This window comes from Cyprinus carpio, chromosome B8, assembly GCF_018340385.1.
Source record: "Cyprinus carpio isolate SPL01 chromosome B8, ASM1834038v1, whole genome shotgun sequence".
Classification (NCBI taxonomy): Eukaryota; Metazoa; Chordata; class Actinopteri; order Cypriniformes; family Cyprinidae; genus Cyprinus; species Cyprinus carpio.
In genome coordinates, this window is record NC_056604.1 from 12,156,534 (window position 1) to 12,173,172 (window position 16,639).

General features: G+C 37.0%; 1 protein-coding gene across 2 annotated transcripts; it reads left to right on the top strand.

Annotated features, from left to right (window-relative positions):
• Nucleotides 1-58: 58 nt before the first annotated feature.
• On the top strand, nt 59-14,455 carry LOC109094615 (monocarboxylate transporter 5-like). Of its 2 annotated transcripts, XM_042729724.1 has the most exons (11): nt 59-1,169; nt 1,783-1,905; nt 2,877-3,003; nt 4,971-5,103; nt 5,217-5,349; nt 5,423-5,566; nt 5,646-5,807; nt 6,324-6,899; nt 11,161-11,372; nt 12,783-12,876; nt 13,825-14,455. In XM_042729724.1, exons 3-11 carry the CDS (start codon nt 2,981-2,983, stop codon nt 14,028-14,030), a joined length of 1,683 nt encoding a protein of 560 aa, XP_042585658.1. In that variant the 5' UTR covers nt 59-1,169; nt 1,783-1,905; nt 2,877-2,980; the 3' UTR covers nt 14,031-14,455. The 2 variants fall into 2 exon arrangements, with proteins under 2 accessions (XP_042585658.1, XP_018963874.1); XM_019108329.2 differs by lacking the exons at nt 59-1,169; nt 1,783-1,905; nt 2,877-3,003 and adding an exon at nt 3,029-4,267.
• The last annotated feature ends 2,184 nt before the right edge of the window (nt 14,456-16,639 follow it).

Consider the following 16,639-nt stretch of genomic DNA (forward strand, 5'->3'; position numbering starts at 1 on the left):
AAGTAGAATAATGAAGATAATTACAATGATTTTACATTCAGTAAGTACCTCACAGAGAACTGTTTAATGGATCATTGTGAATTATAGTTTGTGCATTATTAACTATGGCAAATTATTAAAGTTGAGACAGGTAAGGTTTTTCTCAGCCTCCTCAATTATGGTAATTATAAATGTCATTTTTGTCAAACAGATACCATTTAAAATTTGTTTTTTTGTTTTTTTTTTAAGAACAGAAATATACTATCCTTTTTTCCTGTTTGTTTGAATTGAACAGGTTTGTTGTATGCATATGGAAAATACAGAGATAGAGACAAAATATATTCTCTGAATTGTAGCTCTAAATAGTTTAGCCAATTTTGTGATATGCTGTACATGTGGAAGGTTTGTGTGTGCTTTAAATAGCAGGTATATGTTCTCTTAGTACATTTGTTTAACATTTTAGAATACAGCAGGTGTGTTTTAATGTTGGAGAACATAGAAGGCATGCAATAACTTGCATGGCAACATTTTACCTGGGATTACACTATCAAACTTAAAAGGTCTAGAACTTGTAGGATAGTCTATCATTCATTACTGTCTCTTTACCTGTGTTGTTCTAAAAACTTAAAAGATTAACCTGCCTTCAGTGTTTTAAGGGCCTGAGCATCTCACATCAGTGCCTTTTATGTTTTTTTTCCCCCACATGGTGGTATCTATCTGAATACCTAAACATTTATTATTTGCCCCCGAAGCAGTCATATAGTGCTTTGACCTCTTTCAAATAGCCACAGCCCAGGAAAGCTTCTGTAATGAGTTCCACTTCAGTACTTAGCTTCTAAGGTCGGGTCACGTGGTCATTAAATGCACTAGGGGCCGTCTTTAGCTCTGCACAGCCTGAGCGCATTGCATCCGATCTGTGCCGGTCCGAGGGGTCAGATGTGACCCCCGATAGACTCAGAGACTGGGGGCAAATTACAGAAGGCATAAGAAATTAAGCACATGGAGTCTAGTCATGGTCAGGGATGACTTCGATAAGACATACCAGCACATAGAAGGAGCTGTCACCGGGGAATCCACGGATGTTGCCTGCAGCACAACTGCAGATGCGCGCGTAAGGAGACGTCCATCCACATCAAGTCTTAACAAGTGAAACCTGGAATAAAATGACTGATATCGTTTCGGGAAATATGGTAAATCCTTCTTTTCCTGTTTGCATTTATGAAATAGTCGATGACAATTCACAAAATTAATATAGGCCTATCGGAATGTTCACAAGTCTATAGACAAATCCGAAGTTTTTTAAGTTTAAGGCTCTCTCTCTCTCTCTCTCTCTCTCTCTCTCTCTCTCTCTCTCTCTCTCTCTCTCTCTCTCTCTCTCTCTCTCTCTCTCTCTCTCGAGTCAATTTGGTAATGGTTTTTATATGCTGTAGGTTAATTTCAACGGCCTGTGATAAGTATTATTCGGAGTTCTGTGTTCATTAAAACATAATTATATAAAATACATGTAACCTATAATTTTATAGTTCTTTATTATTATTATTTATTTACTTTTCAAAATGTGATGCTCTTAATGTTTTGTTAATTAAAAAAAAAAAAATAATATGTACACAATCTAATACGAATGCGTATACAACAGGTAGCTAAATGTGATACATTTTTTATTTATGAATTTAAAAATATATAAAAATAAAACACGATATGTTTTATCAGAACATGCAGCATTGATCATATAATGCCAAAGATTTAACTGACAAAGTTTTTTTAAAAAAATATTTTTTTTCCTTTATCGACTGTTATCGATAGGTGTAAAGTACTGCACTCCAGTAGCGCGCATTCACATGAACGCCGCTGGGCTCGCGCGACCCTCACACGAGCGCTATGCGGCTGCGGACAGCTCGCGACAGCAGCGGCTCTCTGGCGTTTGAGGTAAGGGCAACATCCTCGTGATTTTCGCCTCTGCTTTGTGTCATAGTATAGGGCTATGAACTAAGCCTAAGTTTTAAGAGGTTTAACTACACTACCACAGCACGGCTGGTTGATATGAGGATGAGGAGGAAATATATTCTGTGTGGGATGTCCTGAACGGTGTGCTCCCAGTGAGAATCTCTGAAGGTTGCAAACCTTTTGCAAACGTTTGTTTAAGTGAAAGTTGGGAATGACGAGGTTATTATTTATGGCAACGCTGAAGAGTGAAACTGGATTATAAATTGGACACTTTCTCCCAAAGTTAGTACATGCTCTTAGGTTAGGCCTACTTAATCGTATTAAACTAGTATGTTTCACATTAGGGAAAGTTGTGCATGTTTTCTAGACTCTAAATGTTTGATGTGAAGACATTGGGAGGCAGTGTGTGGAAACGTACTTCTGTGAATGTGTTTAGAAAACATTACAGTGAATCAATGGAGAGGTCAGGGAATTTCCTTCCATTGGCTGTAATGTCAGAATAACAAGACTGCATTTGCAGATTCATCCATGTGTGAGATTAAAAAAAATAATAATAATAATAATAATGTAATTCTCGGTTGAATTGAGGTTATATAACTAATTAAAAAGGCCAAGCCCCTGCACAAACTCAACACAAGGTATGAAGGTCCACAGTCACTGGGTGTAAAGTTCCACACAGGTATGCCAACACAACAGCTGTTTAAAAAATTTGAAAAAAGCAGTACTCTAACTATTCACACCAGAAATCACCACAGTTATGAAAGCTTGTGACCCCCAGTCAGACATCTCTAACAATGAATGTAAGATTAACTGTGTCATGCATCAGTCAGCATGCATGAAAATTCAGAGAATTAGTTGTCTGAAAGACGCACACCTTGGACACCCAATGATTAGAGATTCTTATGTGGGGAAGGTCCAAAAGATAGTAAGTTATAACAGAGTTTGTTTAACAGGTTCGTCAAAAGCAAGATCTGCAAGTTGAGCCTCCAGTGCAGAAGATGACACAGAGTAAATAAGCTGTCACCTTAAAGGTTATTCATTTTCCTGTGCAACAATTATGCTGCCAAAAGAGCCACACAGGTGAGTCTTTTTCGAAGTGTTTTTCTCTAACTGCCTAAGATTATGAGATCTAAATTAGTTTTTTTAAGATGGATCTTTTTACATTTTTATAGGTGGCACTTTTCATTCATATAGCTACTAATTTTTCTCCGACATTTAAAAGAAAGTGACCAGACAGGTTTTGCATGACTGTCACATAACCTATAATGATATAATGATTTCATTACACATACCAAAGGAGGAAAACACTGCTTTTGTGACCAAAGATATTGCTTACTCAATCGCTGCATTGGGCAATTACCAAAAATGCAATTAGCACTGGATTTTAAAGAGCCTTTTGCGTGAAAGTGTCAGGGTGAGTAACATGGTGGACTGTAGACCTTTCAAATGCAACTTCGAGGATTTACTCTTGAACTGAAGAATTCACACATACGATCTGACATATACATGCATGCATGCAAGCACACACAAGCACAGACACACTCCGGGGTGGCCCTCGGTAAGCACATGGAAGGAAATGTTTTCACTTACAACACACTGGCCCAATTCATTGCTCTGTAATCCTCTAAGCAGTTTCTGCATGCTTTAGCGTCTCCACTTGTCTGTTCTCTCTTGAAGGAACAGCCAACTACTTGAACTCATGAGCTTAATGTACGAGAGCTTTACAAACCACATATTTTCTGTCTGACACAGTTATGTTTTCATCAGTGAAGCTATAAATTTCCAGATGACTTTGTCTTTAAAAGTTCTGCACACATAACGGCTGTAGATAAAGGGATTGTTCACACAGAAAAGAAAATTCTGTTGTCATTTACTGCAAAATTTGTATGGCTTTCTCTCTTCTGTGGAACACAAATTGGGTGCTTTTAGCAGAATGTCCAAGCTGTTCTTTTAAAAGTGAATGGACCATGAATGAATAAAGTGTTACATTTTAGTCCATTTCTCATTTAAGGCTATTGAATGGTTCCTAAAGACCTGAAATGTAGTGTATTTATGCTTCTTTTTGTGCTTTTTGGGGCTTGATTCCCATCGACTTTCACTGTAAAGGTACATCCAATCTCAATTTAGATATTATGCTAAATGTCTCCTTTTTTGTTTACCACAAAAGAAAGAAAATCATACAGGTTTGAAACAAAATGAAGGTAAGAAAATTGTGAGCGGGTATATTTTAAGTGAACTGTACCTTTAAGAAAAAAGTTTATATTTTCCCTAAAGTTGTTATGTGCACACATACATTTTCAGATCAGCAAACTTCATGTTCCTGCTTCAGCTGGAATGACCTGAGGTGATGAATTTGATTGCTCAGTATTTATAGTTGAGCAAGCGTTTATCTCTGTGAAATAATTCAAATGATCCACCATCTCTGCACAGGGGCTCGCCGTTCGGTTAACTTCATGCCAGGTGTTTGTTTGAACGAACCTATTAGCCTTTGACCGTTCTTTTGCTCAGTCTCTCTGTGTCATTTTAAAGAATGTACTAGACACACATTGTATTCAGCTGTATCAGCTGTAAATAAAGAGGTCTCAGGTCCAGATCCAGAGCACTTCATCTCATACTGATAACCAGTTTAAACCAGCGGCATCCTCATGTTTACTCAAAATTTAACCACTCTAATTAGAATAACCCATGGTACTGATGTCATCACGGTCCACTGCATTCTGGGTTTAGAAAATGTTTAACAGATAACACCAGATCAAACCACATTATGCTGGCGATACTGTATTTGGGTCCAAATGTAAAAAGGGCAAAGGAGATAGAAGAGTAACAGGAGATCAGATTAAAAATTAACTTTCACATTTGCCATTTTTACATTCTTTTTTATCAGTGTTTTGTTTTTGTCTTAATTGAACCTGTTCATATAATAATTGATTAATTATTGTGTTCTTGGAAGGCTTTCATTTGTAAGGGGTCGTATGTTTCAGAGGTAATCATTTTATGAAACTTTATCTCTCACTGGTTGATGTTAAGTGGATGTTGTGATGTTTCAGTGATGGCAAGGCTGCCAAAACCTCCTGCTCTGAACAAAAAGTCAAGGCCATGAAGGAGGAAAAGAAGGAGGTTGTTTATGTGGATCCACCAGATGGTGGTTGGGGTTGGATGGTGGTCCTGCATTGTTTCCTGGTATGTCATGAATCCTACTATTAGAGACTCTGATTTAGAGCTTCTCTGCTATGATAAAATTGAGGTGATCTGTATTGAGCTGAAATCAGTTGAATCTGCTGGTGTTTTTTCAGGTGAACGTGTTGGTAATGGGTACATTGAAGAGTTTTGGGATCTTCTTTGTGGCACTGCAGGATGAGTTTGGAGGCTCGTCTGAGAGCATCAGCTGGATTGGATCCATCATGTCCAGCCTCAGGCTCTCTGGAGGTACGGTCAGCATAGCAACCATCTTCGATCCAATATGACAGGTCATAAACCCTGTTTTGCTTGTGACCCTTAGGTCCTTTGGCCTCAGTGGCCTGTGCCAAGCTGGGGAACAGAGTTACGTCCATAGTGGGGGCACTTTTTGTCAGCGTCGGCTTTATCACCAGCATATTTGCCACCAGCGTGATCTACCTTTACATTAGCATGGGGATAGTTGTTGGTGAGTTTTGTTGTATTTGAAAAATAAAAGTATAGATACTAAGAGTAAAATGTAATCTACAAAACTTTGATTTTTCCAGGTCTCGGCTTTGCTCTTCTTTATCAGGCCACATCTGTTGTAACAGTGACCTATTTCCGAAAGAGGCTGGCAACTGCATATTCTATTGGACGCTCTGGCATGGGTTTGACCTTTGCCCTCGCTCCTTTCACTCAGCTGCTTTTGGATCAGTATGCTTGGCAGGGTAATTGATATTATCTGTGATGTCAGTATTCATCTTTAACTGGTATATTATTTATATAATGTTGTCCAAAATTTTGGGGTCAGGGTGATTTTGCTTGATTTAATGTTTTTGAAAGTTTCTTATGCTCACCAAGGCTGCATTTATTTGATAAAAGTAGTTATATTATCACATTTAATTACTATTTAAAATAACTTTTTTCTGTTTAAACTTTTTTTTCTTTGATGGCAAAATGTAATTTTCAGCAGCCATTATTCCAGTCTTCAGTGTCACATGATCCTTCATGGAAAGAGTGGAAGTGTTTTTTAGAATTCTTTGATAAGACAACATTAAAATAGAAATCTTGAGTTACATTATAACGTCATAATTTTAATGTAATTAATTAATTTATATTTGTAAGGGTAAAAAGTAATATGAAGTTAAATTAATCCACATCCATCAATATACATTAAATTAATCAGAATTCAGATTATGAAAAATTTTGTTTAAGGATTGCTTCCAAAAAACTTCTGTTTTTAGGAGCTCTTTTGATTTTGGGAGGCCTGATGCTGAACCTGGTGGCTTCTGGGATGCTTTTGCGGCCCATTAATGTTAGACCTCCAGCTTCTCCCATGTCAAATTCCACCCTTCATAATGCTGGATCTGAGAAAGATCCTCTTAAGGACCATATGAATGGCAACACATCTATATCCAATGGCACTTCCAAAATGGACAGCTCACCTCCAATTCACAGGGACACACTTATAATAGAGAACACCGTTCATGAACAGAATACTCTCCCACATCTGGAACTCAAAAAATCTATCCAGAATGGGGTGAACAGTGCAGACGGCAGCCAAATGAAAACTTCCCCTGAGATGAATGGGGTTTCTCCTGTGGATTCGTTACTTGAGAACAGCAGAACAGAAAATCTTAATGAAAACCCCAAAAAAGTGCTGGACTTCTCACTGTTGAAGAACCCTTTCTTTTGCATCTACACCTGGTCGCTGGTCTTCAGTCAGCTGGCATATTTTATACCCTACTTCCATTTATCTGCAAGGGCCCGGAACCTGGGCATCGACCCTATGGATGCTTCCTTCATCATTTCTGTGGCTGGTGAGTCATATTACCTTTCATCAGCCTTTGTAACACTAGAGTCTTGTTTTTCCACCATCATCTATTTTAAGTATTAAGTGCTCTTTACAGAATTAATTTTGCATTCGCAAGGAAATTATAGATTGAAGGTTTGTGACAAAGGTTATAAGATGATTTAAATTAAAAAGTAACCTATTGCAAAAAAAAGTCCTCTTGTCAGCATGTTTGTTATTGCTGTTCTCTGGCTGCAACAGTTCAACTGTACACTAATAATGTGTAACAGTAGAGGAAATCAATATCATGTAAGCACTGCTGAGCTATGCTGTGGAAAATGGAGAGACAGCTAGTGGACAGCATGTCATCAGCGAAGCTGGGTTCTTTTCTGGCTTTATCAGGGATGTATTCCAGGAAAGCCCTAAAGCCATACCTGATAGGTGCACTATGGCCATTGTGCTTTGCAGCAAGATGTGCTCTAATATGGGCTTTAAAGCGTTAATGCAAAAACGCTGCCAACTTCACATGAATTATTTGTGAGCAGTTTAAATTCTGCAGTGTTATGCAATGAGTGCTCTTACATAAAAAATGAACTTTGGCATAGTGGCTAAAACCAGAGGGCTTGCAAGTGTCCTGTCAATAATGCTGAAGTGAATGAAAGAGAGTGTGAATATGTTTACTCAAACTTTTTTTTTTTCATTTGTATTTATTTACTGAAAGCTAATATTATCGAGATATTGCTTCTAAGGGTGTTTATAATTAATTACCTCTAATGGTGCTCTTTGGAGAAAAAACAAATACAAGGCACTCATAGTAACATTAAAAAGCCTTTATTAAAATGGAAACTTTTTCAGCAAAAAATCACAAACAACGTGTTGTCGGGGTATGTTTTTATTGATCCAATTGTTTTATATTAGAATTAGGGATGCACTAATACAATAAATATGCCCGATATGATGAGCTGTTAATTATTTTCATGTTATGGCTGATAATGAATGACCGGTTTTGAAATAATAAACTCTTTAGTCAAAATAAAATTCAAAGTAAAATGCTATCATGCATCCCTACTTTATATAGTAGGCCAAAAAGTCACCTTTTGGAATAAAAAATGTGTCCATGTCTCTGAATTATATAATAAATATTTTAAAATACAAGCAAAAAACATTTAAATTCGTAAGTCACTGAAACAATGGCACAGAAATGTGTAGTTTTAGCATTTAAAAAAAAAGCATGTCAAAGAAATTTTGAGCCCAAAGTATTTGATTTCTTTTTCTGTCATTTCTTTTTCTGCCAAGTTTGTCTGATTAAGCTGTCAAAAAAACCCTGCTTCGATGATCTTCGATACACTATTACAAGTCACCTTTATTTATATAGCACATTATTCAATACAGATTGTTTCAAAACAGCTTCACAGTAATAAACAGGAAAAGAATAATCGATTATGTAAATTTAAATACAGTATGAGACCAATTCAGATTCTGCTGTAAAGCAGCTCTAATCACGATAGTATCATTATTTAGCTCAAGTCAGTTCGGTTTTAGACTAACTTGAAATATGTACTTTACTGTCTAGTGTCTGAACTTTACAAGGTCATTTTGTCATCCAGCATCTGTCTAATAAACCCTTCCCTTCCGCTACATACAAAAAGCTGCAAAAGTTGAGTCAATGAAGTGTCCAACATCTCACACATTGTTTTTCTGGTTAATTAAGTGTATCATCTGGATATTTGAAGTGTACTTTTTCTTTTTGGAATTCTCAGTACTAATATACTTGCAATTTGTATACTACAAAATGGCTTTGAATAGTGCATAAGTGCAAAAAATAAGACAACTGGGATATTCCAAACGTCTCCTTTCCCCCACCCCCTCCACCAGCATTTTGAAAGCTGTTTTCACATCGGACAGGGTGAGCAGGGAACTAAAGCTCAGGCTCCTCGGGGCAGGTCACTAACTGTCGACGAGCTGAGAGAAGTCGCTAAGCAACAGCCCAAGTAGCTGCCGTGAGGCTTGGTAGTCCAGTGCCCAGTTCTGAAGTGGCTGACATTGTGTGGCGTGATACTGAGGCCGCAATGAGGACAAAAGAGAGTGAGGAGATGAGCCAAACACGTTTTGTGTTTTAATGAGCTGGTAGCGATCGGACATGCATTTGGGTGCTCTGTACCTCAGTGAGGGCCTATTGTCTGTCTTTGATGTAGTGGGGACATTGCATTCGTCCAGTCCTTTTGTGTCCACTGAGTGAAGTAGGCTACACAAACACCTGTCACATGCCCGATTACCCTGGTGAAAGTCCCCCTATACACTACAGAGTTTTGTTGACTAGGAACCTCTACTTTTTGTCACTAAGATTCTGTTTCATTGTGCAAAGCATGACAGGAACAGCTGTGAAACTCAATGGCCCTGCAGGGATTTAAACACACAAACAACGCGCAAAATGTCTTTGGGTCCAAGCATGGCACACCAGGACATCACCTTAAGTGGCGCACCGAAGACATGCAAACATTGAGCAGCTGTTTTGCTTTATGTCTGGCCAGAAATAAATGACTCCACATGTGCACAAACTGCAGCGTCAGTTCAAGCCATTGGTTCTACATGAGCTGGTCAGATCATCATACCAACACCTCTGGGCTTTGTGTAAGCATTTTCAGTGATTTAATAGGTTATGAATAAATATGATCTTGTGTATGTGCATTTTTATATAGGTCTATCCAGTAAACTCTGACAGCCTGCATGTCAGCAGAGAGTCTCACACTTTGGATCTGTTGCGTATGTATGAATCTGCAATAGTGCTGCCTCAGGTCTTTTGCTAGACTGTTCAATAAAGCTCTGCAGGACACTGACATACAGCTGCAGCACAGACAACAGCAAACATGAAGCAGTACTGAACGCTGTGTACGGCACACCACAAAATAACTAGTCTGTTATCATTACTTCTGTTCCTCTTCTGTCACTCTTTGAACTGAAAAACAGACTGTGCCAGAGGCTTAAAGCAACGTGTCAATTAACTGAAAGTATGCTGAGCAGAAAGTATGCTGAGCAACCATTTTCCAAGTTAAAAAAATGTAAACAATTTACAACAAAGTTACATTATCTAATAATATTTAATAAATAAACTGGTAACACTTTACAATAAGGTTCCATTAGTTAATGTTAGTTAATGTATTAACTAACACGAGCAATGCATTTATTACAGTATTTATTAATCTTTGTTAATGTTAGATAATGAAAATACGGTCATTCATTGTTAGTTCATGTTAATTAACTAATGTGAACAACCACAACCTTTAATTTAACAATGCATTAGTAAATGTTGAAATTAACATTAACTAAGATTAATAAATGCTGTAGTGGTATTGTTCATTCTTAGTTCATGTTAACTAAAGTACTCAACTAATGTTAACTAATGAACCTTATTGTAAAGTGTTACCAAGAAGTCTCTTATGCTCATCCAGGCTGAAATATTGTGGAATATTGTGAAATATTATTACAGTTTAAAATAAAATATATTTATTCCTGTTAGGACAAAGGTCATGTGATACTGAAGACTAAAGCAATGAATGCTGAACATTCAGCTGATTTAAATGATTCTTCAGAAATCATTTTAAAATGCTGGTTTGCTGCTATAAGAAATGTTTCATATTAGTTTTTGCTGCTTAATATTCATTAATTCAGATTGATTTTTTTAAGAGTCTTTGATGAATAAAGTTCAGTAGAACAGCATTTATTTGAAAGATTTTGTAACATTATAAAAGTCTTTACTATCACTATTGATAGATTAATAGAAGCATTAGTTTCATTTCATATAAAATCTTAACCCAACCCCAAACTTACTTACTTTTCCAAAGAATTAAAATATGCATTATTATTATTATTATTATTTTTTATTTTTTTTTTGTGACTAATACTGACCTCTCCATTCTTCATGTTGGGAGAAATAGAGGTATATTTCATGTGTACAAGCATTGTAAAAAGTTGTTGTAGTGTGTGTATGCATGATAGCAACTTTAGGAAATTTGGGAAATTTGGAAAATACTGTTTTTCTTACAAAGTTAAAAAAAGACTTTAAAGTAATATACTACATTAGCCATTTAGATCACCAATGTTTTTGTCATTTTGAACCTTGACGGTCACAGTCCTTTAAAAATGAAATGAAGAGGTCTAACAGGTTTAAAACAACATCCCATAATATTAATATAAGACAGCGATACTATATAAGGATGAAATCTTGGAAGAATCCAACACTAAGCAGCCCATTTTCAGTCCATCAGTTCAACAGTTTTTTTGTCTCACAGGTATAACAGAGACGGTGGCCCAACTTGCATCTGGCTGGGTGACAGACAGGAATCTGGTTCACAAGTATCACTACCACAAGGCCTACCTGATCCTATGTGGTGTGGTCAATCTTCTCTCCCCTCTGGCCAACTCATACATCTTGCTCATGGTCTATGCTGTCTTCTTTGCCATCTTCTGTGGGGGGTACATGGCTCTCCTACTTCCTGTGCTGGTGAGTACTGGCAGGCCTGGGCCTTGCAAAGATCTTGTTTAAATGTGTATATATAGATAATATGCTTAGTTCATTTTAAAAATGAAATTTCAGTTGTCTCTGTTTAGTTGTTTCATCTGTTTCATTGTTCTCAATGTTACCAGCAGCTTGAAAGTGTCTTAGGAGTTATGAACTCGGTTCTGTTCATTACTAATGGGGACATCCTAATGCAGTTTCCTTCACTCGTATTATATGTGCTCATGGAGAGGTCTTCTTTCTAGTACTGAGACATTGAGTTCTTGTTCTGTAATACTGCGAAGGGCAGTGTAAGGAGAGAGGGCTAGATTGACAGGCAGCACTGCAGTACACCCGTTCCTCTGGATGGAATCTCAGGTTTTACCTTTCAAATATTTTTTACAACCTGGAATCAATCTCAGTGAACCCACAATGAGTGCTTAAAAAGCCCCTGAGGGAAAACAGTCTGTTGCCTACATGTATAGACATTAACTATGCTTGTTAAATATGCATGTAAAGTAGTTATTACGAAAATATCTTTGAATTAAAGGGTTAGTTCAGTTCTGTTATAATTTACTCACCTTCAAGTTATTCCAAACCTGTAAGAGTTTCTTTTTTCTGCTAATTATGAAATAAGACATTTTGAAGAATGTAGACAGTTCTAGTCCCCTTTGACTTAGTAGTATTTTTTTTTTTTTTTGTAGTATTTTTTTCTGTAATATGGAAGTCATTGGGAACTAGCAACTGTTCTGTTATGTTTAAAACAATAAAGAAACTAATATAGGTTTGGAACAACCTTAGGGTTAGTAAATAATGGCAGGATTTTCATTTTTGGTGAACTGTCCCATTAAGAGACTAATAAAATATTGATTCTCCCTGAACCTCAAGAAAGCAAGTCAAATATACATAATCAACATCAACACAATACAATTGCTTGTCCAACTGTGATATGCAAATCCACTGTTCTATTATGAGTAAATTTGATGAACGTCAAGAGAATTACTGTAGTAAAGCATGATGGAACATAGTTTTTCATACTTTATGGTGCTAAAATGTATGAACATTTTATGAAATATATACAATACTGTTGGGGTCAGTAAAAATGCATTAAATGAATCTAAATGACTGTAGAGTTTTGCATATACCTCAGTGTGTGTGTGTGAGTGTGATGGATTATATTGCATTGAATTACAATTCAAATTATTGTTTGAAATATGCTTTGGTGGGGGAAAAAATGTGTATTAATAAATTTGATTAGAATGTGGAATTTAAAAAAAAACATTTCTTTAATGATAAATCCTTGTCTATATTCTATATCAAAGTTAGCTAACCAAAGTTTTTCCTGGCTTAGTCAGAGAAGTCATAATCTGCCATATGTCATCTGCCATAAATATTATTCATTTCTGTGTTTTCCAGGTGGACCTGGTGGGCTCTGAAAAGCTGAACAACTCGATGGGGTTCTCAATGTTCTTTGTGGGGCTTGGCTGTCTAACAGGTCCTCCTCTGGCAGGTATGTGGAGTTTGGATGAACTCTTTGACTAGATCATGCAAGCGATAAACATCAATAGGTGAACGTAGCCTTGATGTCTCACGAAAATAACCAGCAGCTTTGGAAAGACTTGGCCAGACATGATAATGTGTAAGACAAGCTTGCTTCTGTGTGTGTGGCTTGAGGGACACTGAGGTCGTACAGTTTCATATTTCTGTTTAAGTGGGTTACAGATGGGAGACATGTTAACCCACCTAAAAATAGGATTACCTGTCTGGATAGATTTAAAGCATTTTGAACTTTAGTTTCCTAATGTGCAGCTCCTTTTCATTATAATTTATTGCTAAACAAATTCCATTATGCTACTAGATATATTTCTTTGCTACTATTTAATAAGAATACTCAGTCATCAACGCAAATACAGAATCTCCTTATATAGAACAGGTCTACAGTGAAGTACAGTTCGTGGAAAAGCAAGTCTTGAAGAGGGGCCTCTTCAGGAAGGCGAGCATAGACCTTCCCCTGAACTCTGTAACACAGTTATGCTAACATGAACCATCTTGTCAGGGCCCCCTTCCACAATCCCTCCACCCCCCCAAAAAATAATGAGCAGCCAGGGAAGCAAAACTGATTTTTGTATCCTACCCAAGGCCTTTCCGGATATGACCCGGTGCTGCATGCATAGTGAAAACAAGCCGTGGTTTTAAAAGCGTATCCAGCCAGAAAACAGGTGTGCGGAGATTCTGGGCTGGAAAGTGAAGAAAGTTTTCTCCATCAGTCCATCATCTAAAGTGTCAGGTTACTGACCGTTCTTAAGTATATCGTGCAAGGACAGAAAAAAATAGAATGTAAAGAAAGTCTGTCTTTTTTCCATGTTTTCTTCATTGACCTCCACTGACTATTTAAGGAAAACTTTCCATCTGTCAGCAGTAACTATATACGTCTAACGCTTTGCGTTTCGTCCCAAAGGCTTCCTGTACGACTACACTCAGACCTACGACTGCTCCTTCTACCTGGCAGGTGTGTGTTATCTGTTATCATCAGTTTCTCTTTTCCTTGAGCCTCTGGCGAGGCGCTGGCAAGCCCGGAAGAAGCGGCTAGAGAAGCTAAACCAAGAACTGATGTGGAGTAATGGCTGTTTCTGCCCGGCGCCTCAGAGGAATGGTGTTGTATAATAAAGGACTAAACTCAAAGCCATTTTACTTTCCACCCTGTCATGTGGTTCACCCTCTGTGGGCTGATCGGAAGAGGACCTGACCTGAACATTTGGCGGGACCACAGCGTGGCAAGCAAATGAATGGTCATTTGAATGCAGAGACCAATAAATGAATGCTTCAGGACACTACAGTGCAAACTACTTTGTTTTGAGAATGGAGTTGGTTAAATTGTTTTATATAAATCTTCTACTCGCTTCTCAGATCAGCACGAGAACAAAATGAGGAGCCTTCGTCACCACATAAGCTTTTATTTTACAGCACATGATAAATCTGGATCTTACGACATTAGAAGGTTACTCAAATGCTTCCACTGATATGATTGTAAATTTGTATCACAAGACATAATACTCACTTAGGCAAATATACTAGTAGTGAAATAAGAGTATTTTGTCAGATGCTGTGAGCCTCCTTTTTGTTGATGTGTTTTTATAAAAGGACTGCATCATGCCATAATGGCTGACATCAACAGATTTTGTCTTTTGTCCCCCGACTGGAAGACATTTTGGGCCAGAATATTCCAGACATGAATTTTTTTCACTGGTGCCAAATGAGTCACACTGTCATTTACTGCTTACAACAACCAAGAGATTTTTTTTTTTTGGAACAAACTGCTGTGTGAATACAAGTGAATATTCTTCTGATGCCAAGTTGTGCAAGAATTAGGTCAGTTGGCTTGTGGGTTCATGTGTACCTGTACAAGAGGCCCAGACGCTGAGCGTTCTCTAAAGTGCAAATCCTGTATTCTTCTGGTCATTTTTATTTTTAGGTTCTGATTTTGTTGGGTATACTACAGTGCACTGTTTATCACCACTGTTTGCCTTTGTACACAATGACTGTGCTAAATATCCTGTGATGAGAGCCAAAGATGCAATAGAAATACAATTTATCAATCTATGCATTTGAACATGTCCTGTGTTGACAGAAATCTCGTTACTGCTCACATGTTGTAGTTCTCTCTGGTAATGTGTTTTTGTGTGAGCTGTTGCCCTCTAGAGGCACGAAAGATGTACTGCTAATGGAATGTTGTATCAATTAACAGGCAGTCCATGTTCTGGAATGTCCCATTCTTTTCTTTCATTAGCCAAGTAATGACAAACTAAGTATTTCCTAGAATGAGCAACACACACACACAAATGCAACAATTTAACAAATAATAACAATACGCCATTGAAATCTTGAAATCATTGGCCACTGATTTCTTTGTTTTGTTGTTTTTGGCAGCAAGCTTTTCCTTATCACACTAAATTGTTTAATGAAAGCAGGGTTTTTTGAAGAAATTGGTTAGTGTTTTGATAAGTTGTTTTGTTTAAAACTAGCCTGAAAGACAGTTAAGGGGACGCAATAACACTATTAATGTCAATGACAGACTTCACCAGCAACACTGTACTGTTAGTGATTTCATACTTTTGGAAAAATGTGAGGATTATAAGCTGAAAGTTTTTTGTTGTGGGGTTTTTTTTTTTTATTATTATTATTGTTTTGTTGACAATGCTCATGACTGTCAAGATCTACAAGACTGCGATTAAAGCCAGCAGTACATTTGATAGCCACTGGGTTTCCTGTAAAACATTTGTTCATCCCTGGGAGATCTTATCTAAATTATGAGGAAAATATAAAAGAAAATAGTTTTCTGCAAACCAGAAAATAGATAATATAATCTTTTAAACAGCACTGTCTAAAGTCCATTTATTATCTTAATTATTATTAGAGTCTTTAAAAGATTTGTCATTTTAAAACATACACTCATTCTTTTTATGTGTAACATAAAAAAATAACACAAAGTAGTGTAAAAGATTATCTTTATTGAGAACACTGCATGTAGCACACAACAATGGTAAGCAGTATATTTACATTTCTAATGCATCATTCCAAGACATTCCTCAAATACATTTGATTCTAAACTATTTTAACAAAATTACTTGCAAAATATGCTCGACTTAAAAAATGAGCTGGTACTTACAGAAATGTGAGCCAAGATGAGATGCACTGCATTGTTTTCATGTTTAATCACTGATGAATAGATACCTACAATGCAACCATGATGTTCTGTGGACACTGAAAACAGCACAAAATAATGTGTAGAAAATCTCACATACATAACAAATGAATAATTAAATGTGCTTGTTCAGCTGTAGGAAACAAAGGCTTCTAATCAATAACAAACCCTCCTGGTTTCATCTGAAGACAGCCAAGTGTGCGTTAATTACTCAGCAGATACTCACATCTGTCCACCTGAAACAAGATTCAGATCAGGACATTGGTTACAAAATGCCAGCAAATATTCTCACAATAGTGGCCGTTGGTGATAAAAGATAGCAGACAGGTCACCTATAACATCAATGGCTGATAGTTCTAAACAGATTTTTGAGTTTCAACAATCATCAGTTTCCTCTATAAGGTTTAACAGTTCAGAATTAACTCTTTATAGAGAAAAGTCTGACTGCGTTCAGTTTGTGCGTTTTCATTGGGTTTGCAATCAACATTCAGAGTAGTAAATTCAGAGGGTAGAAAGCCTATTGTGAGGTCTGAAATAGCTTATAGTCATCATGTGGTAGCTTATGCAGAGA

Excerpts from the sequence above, each read along its gene's own strand:
- LOC109094615 (XM_019108329.2), top strand. The coding sequence starts at position 4,203 with ATGTGCACACATACATTTTCAGATCAGCAAACTTCATGTTCCTGCTTC. Across the intron at positions 5,104-5,216 it reads TGGTCCTGCATTGTTTCCTG|GTGAACGTGTTGGTAATGGG; the intron begins GTATGTCATGAA and ends GTGTTTTTTCAG. Across the intron at positions 12,877-13,824 it reads AACAGGTCCTCCTCTGGCAG|GCTTCCTGTACGACTACACT; the intron begins GTATGTGGAGTT and ends TTCGTCCCAAAG.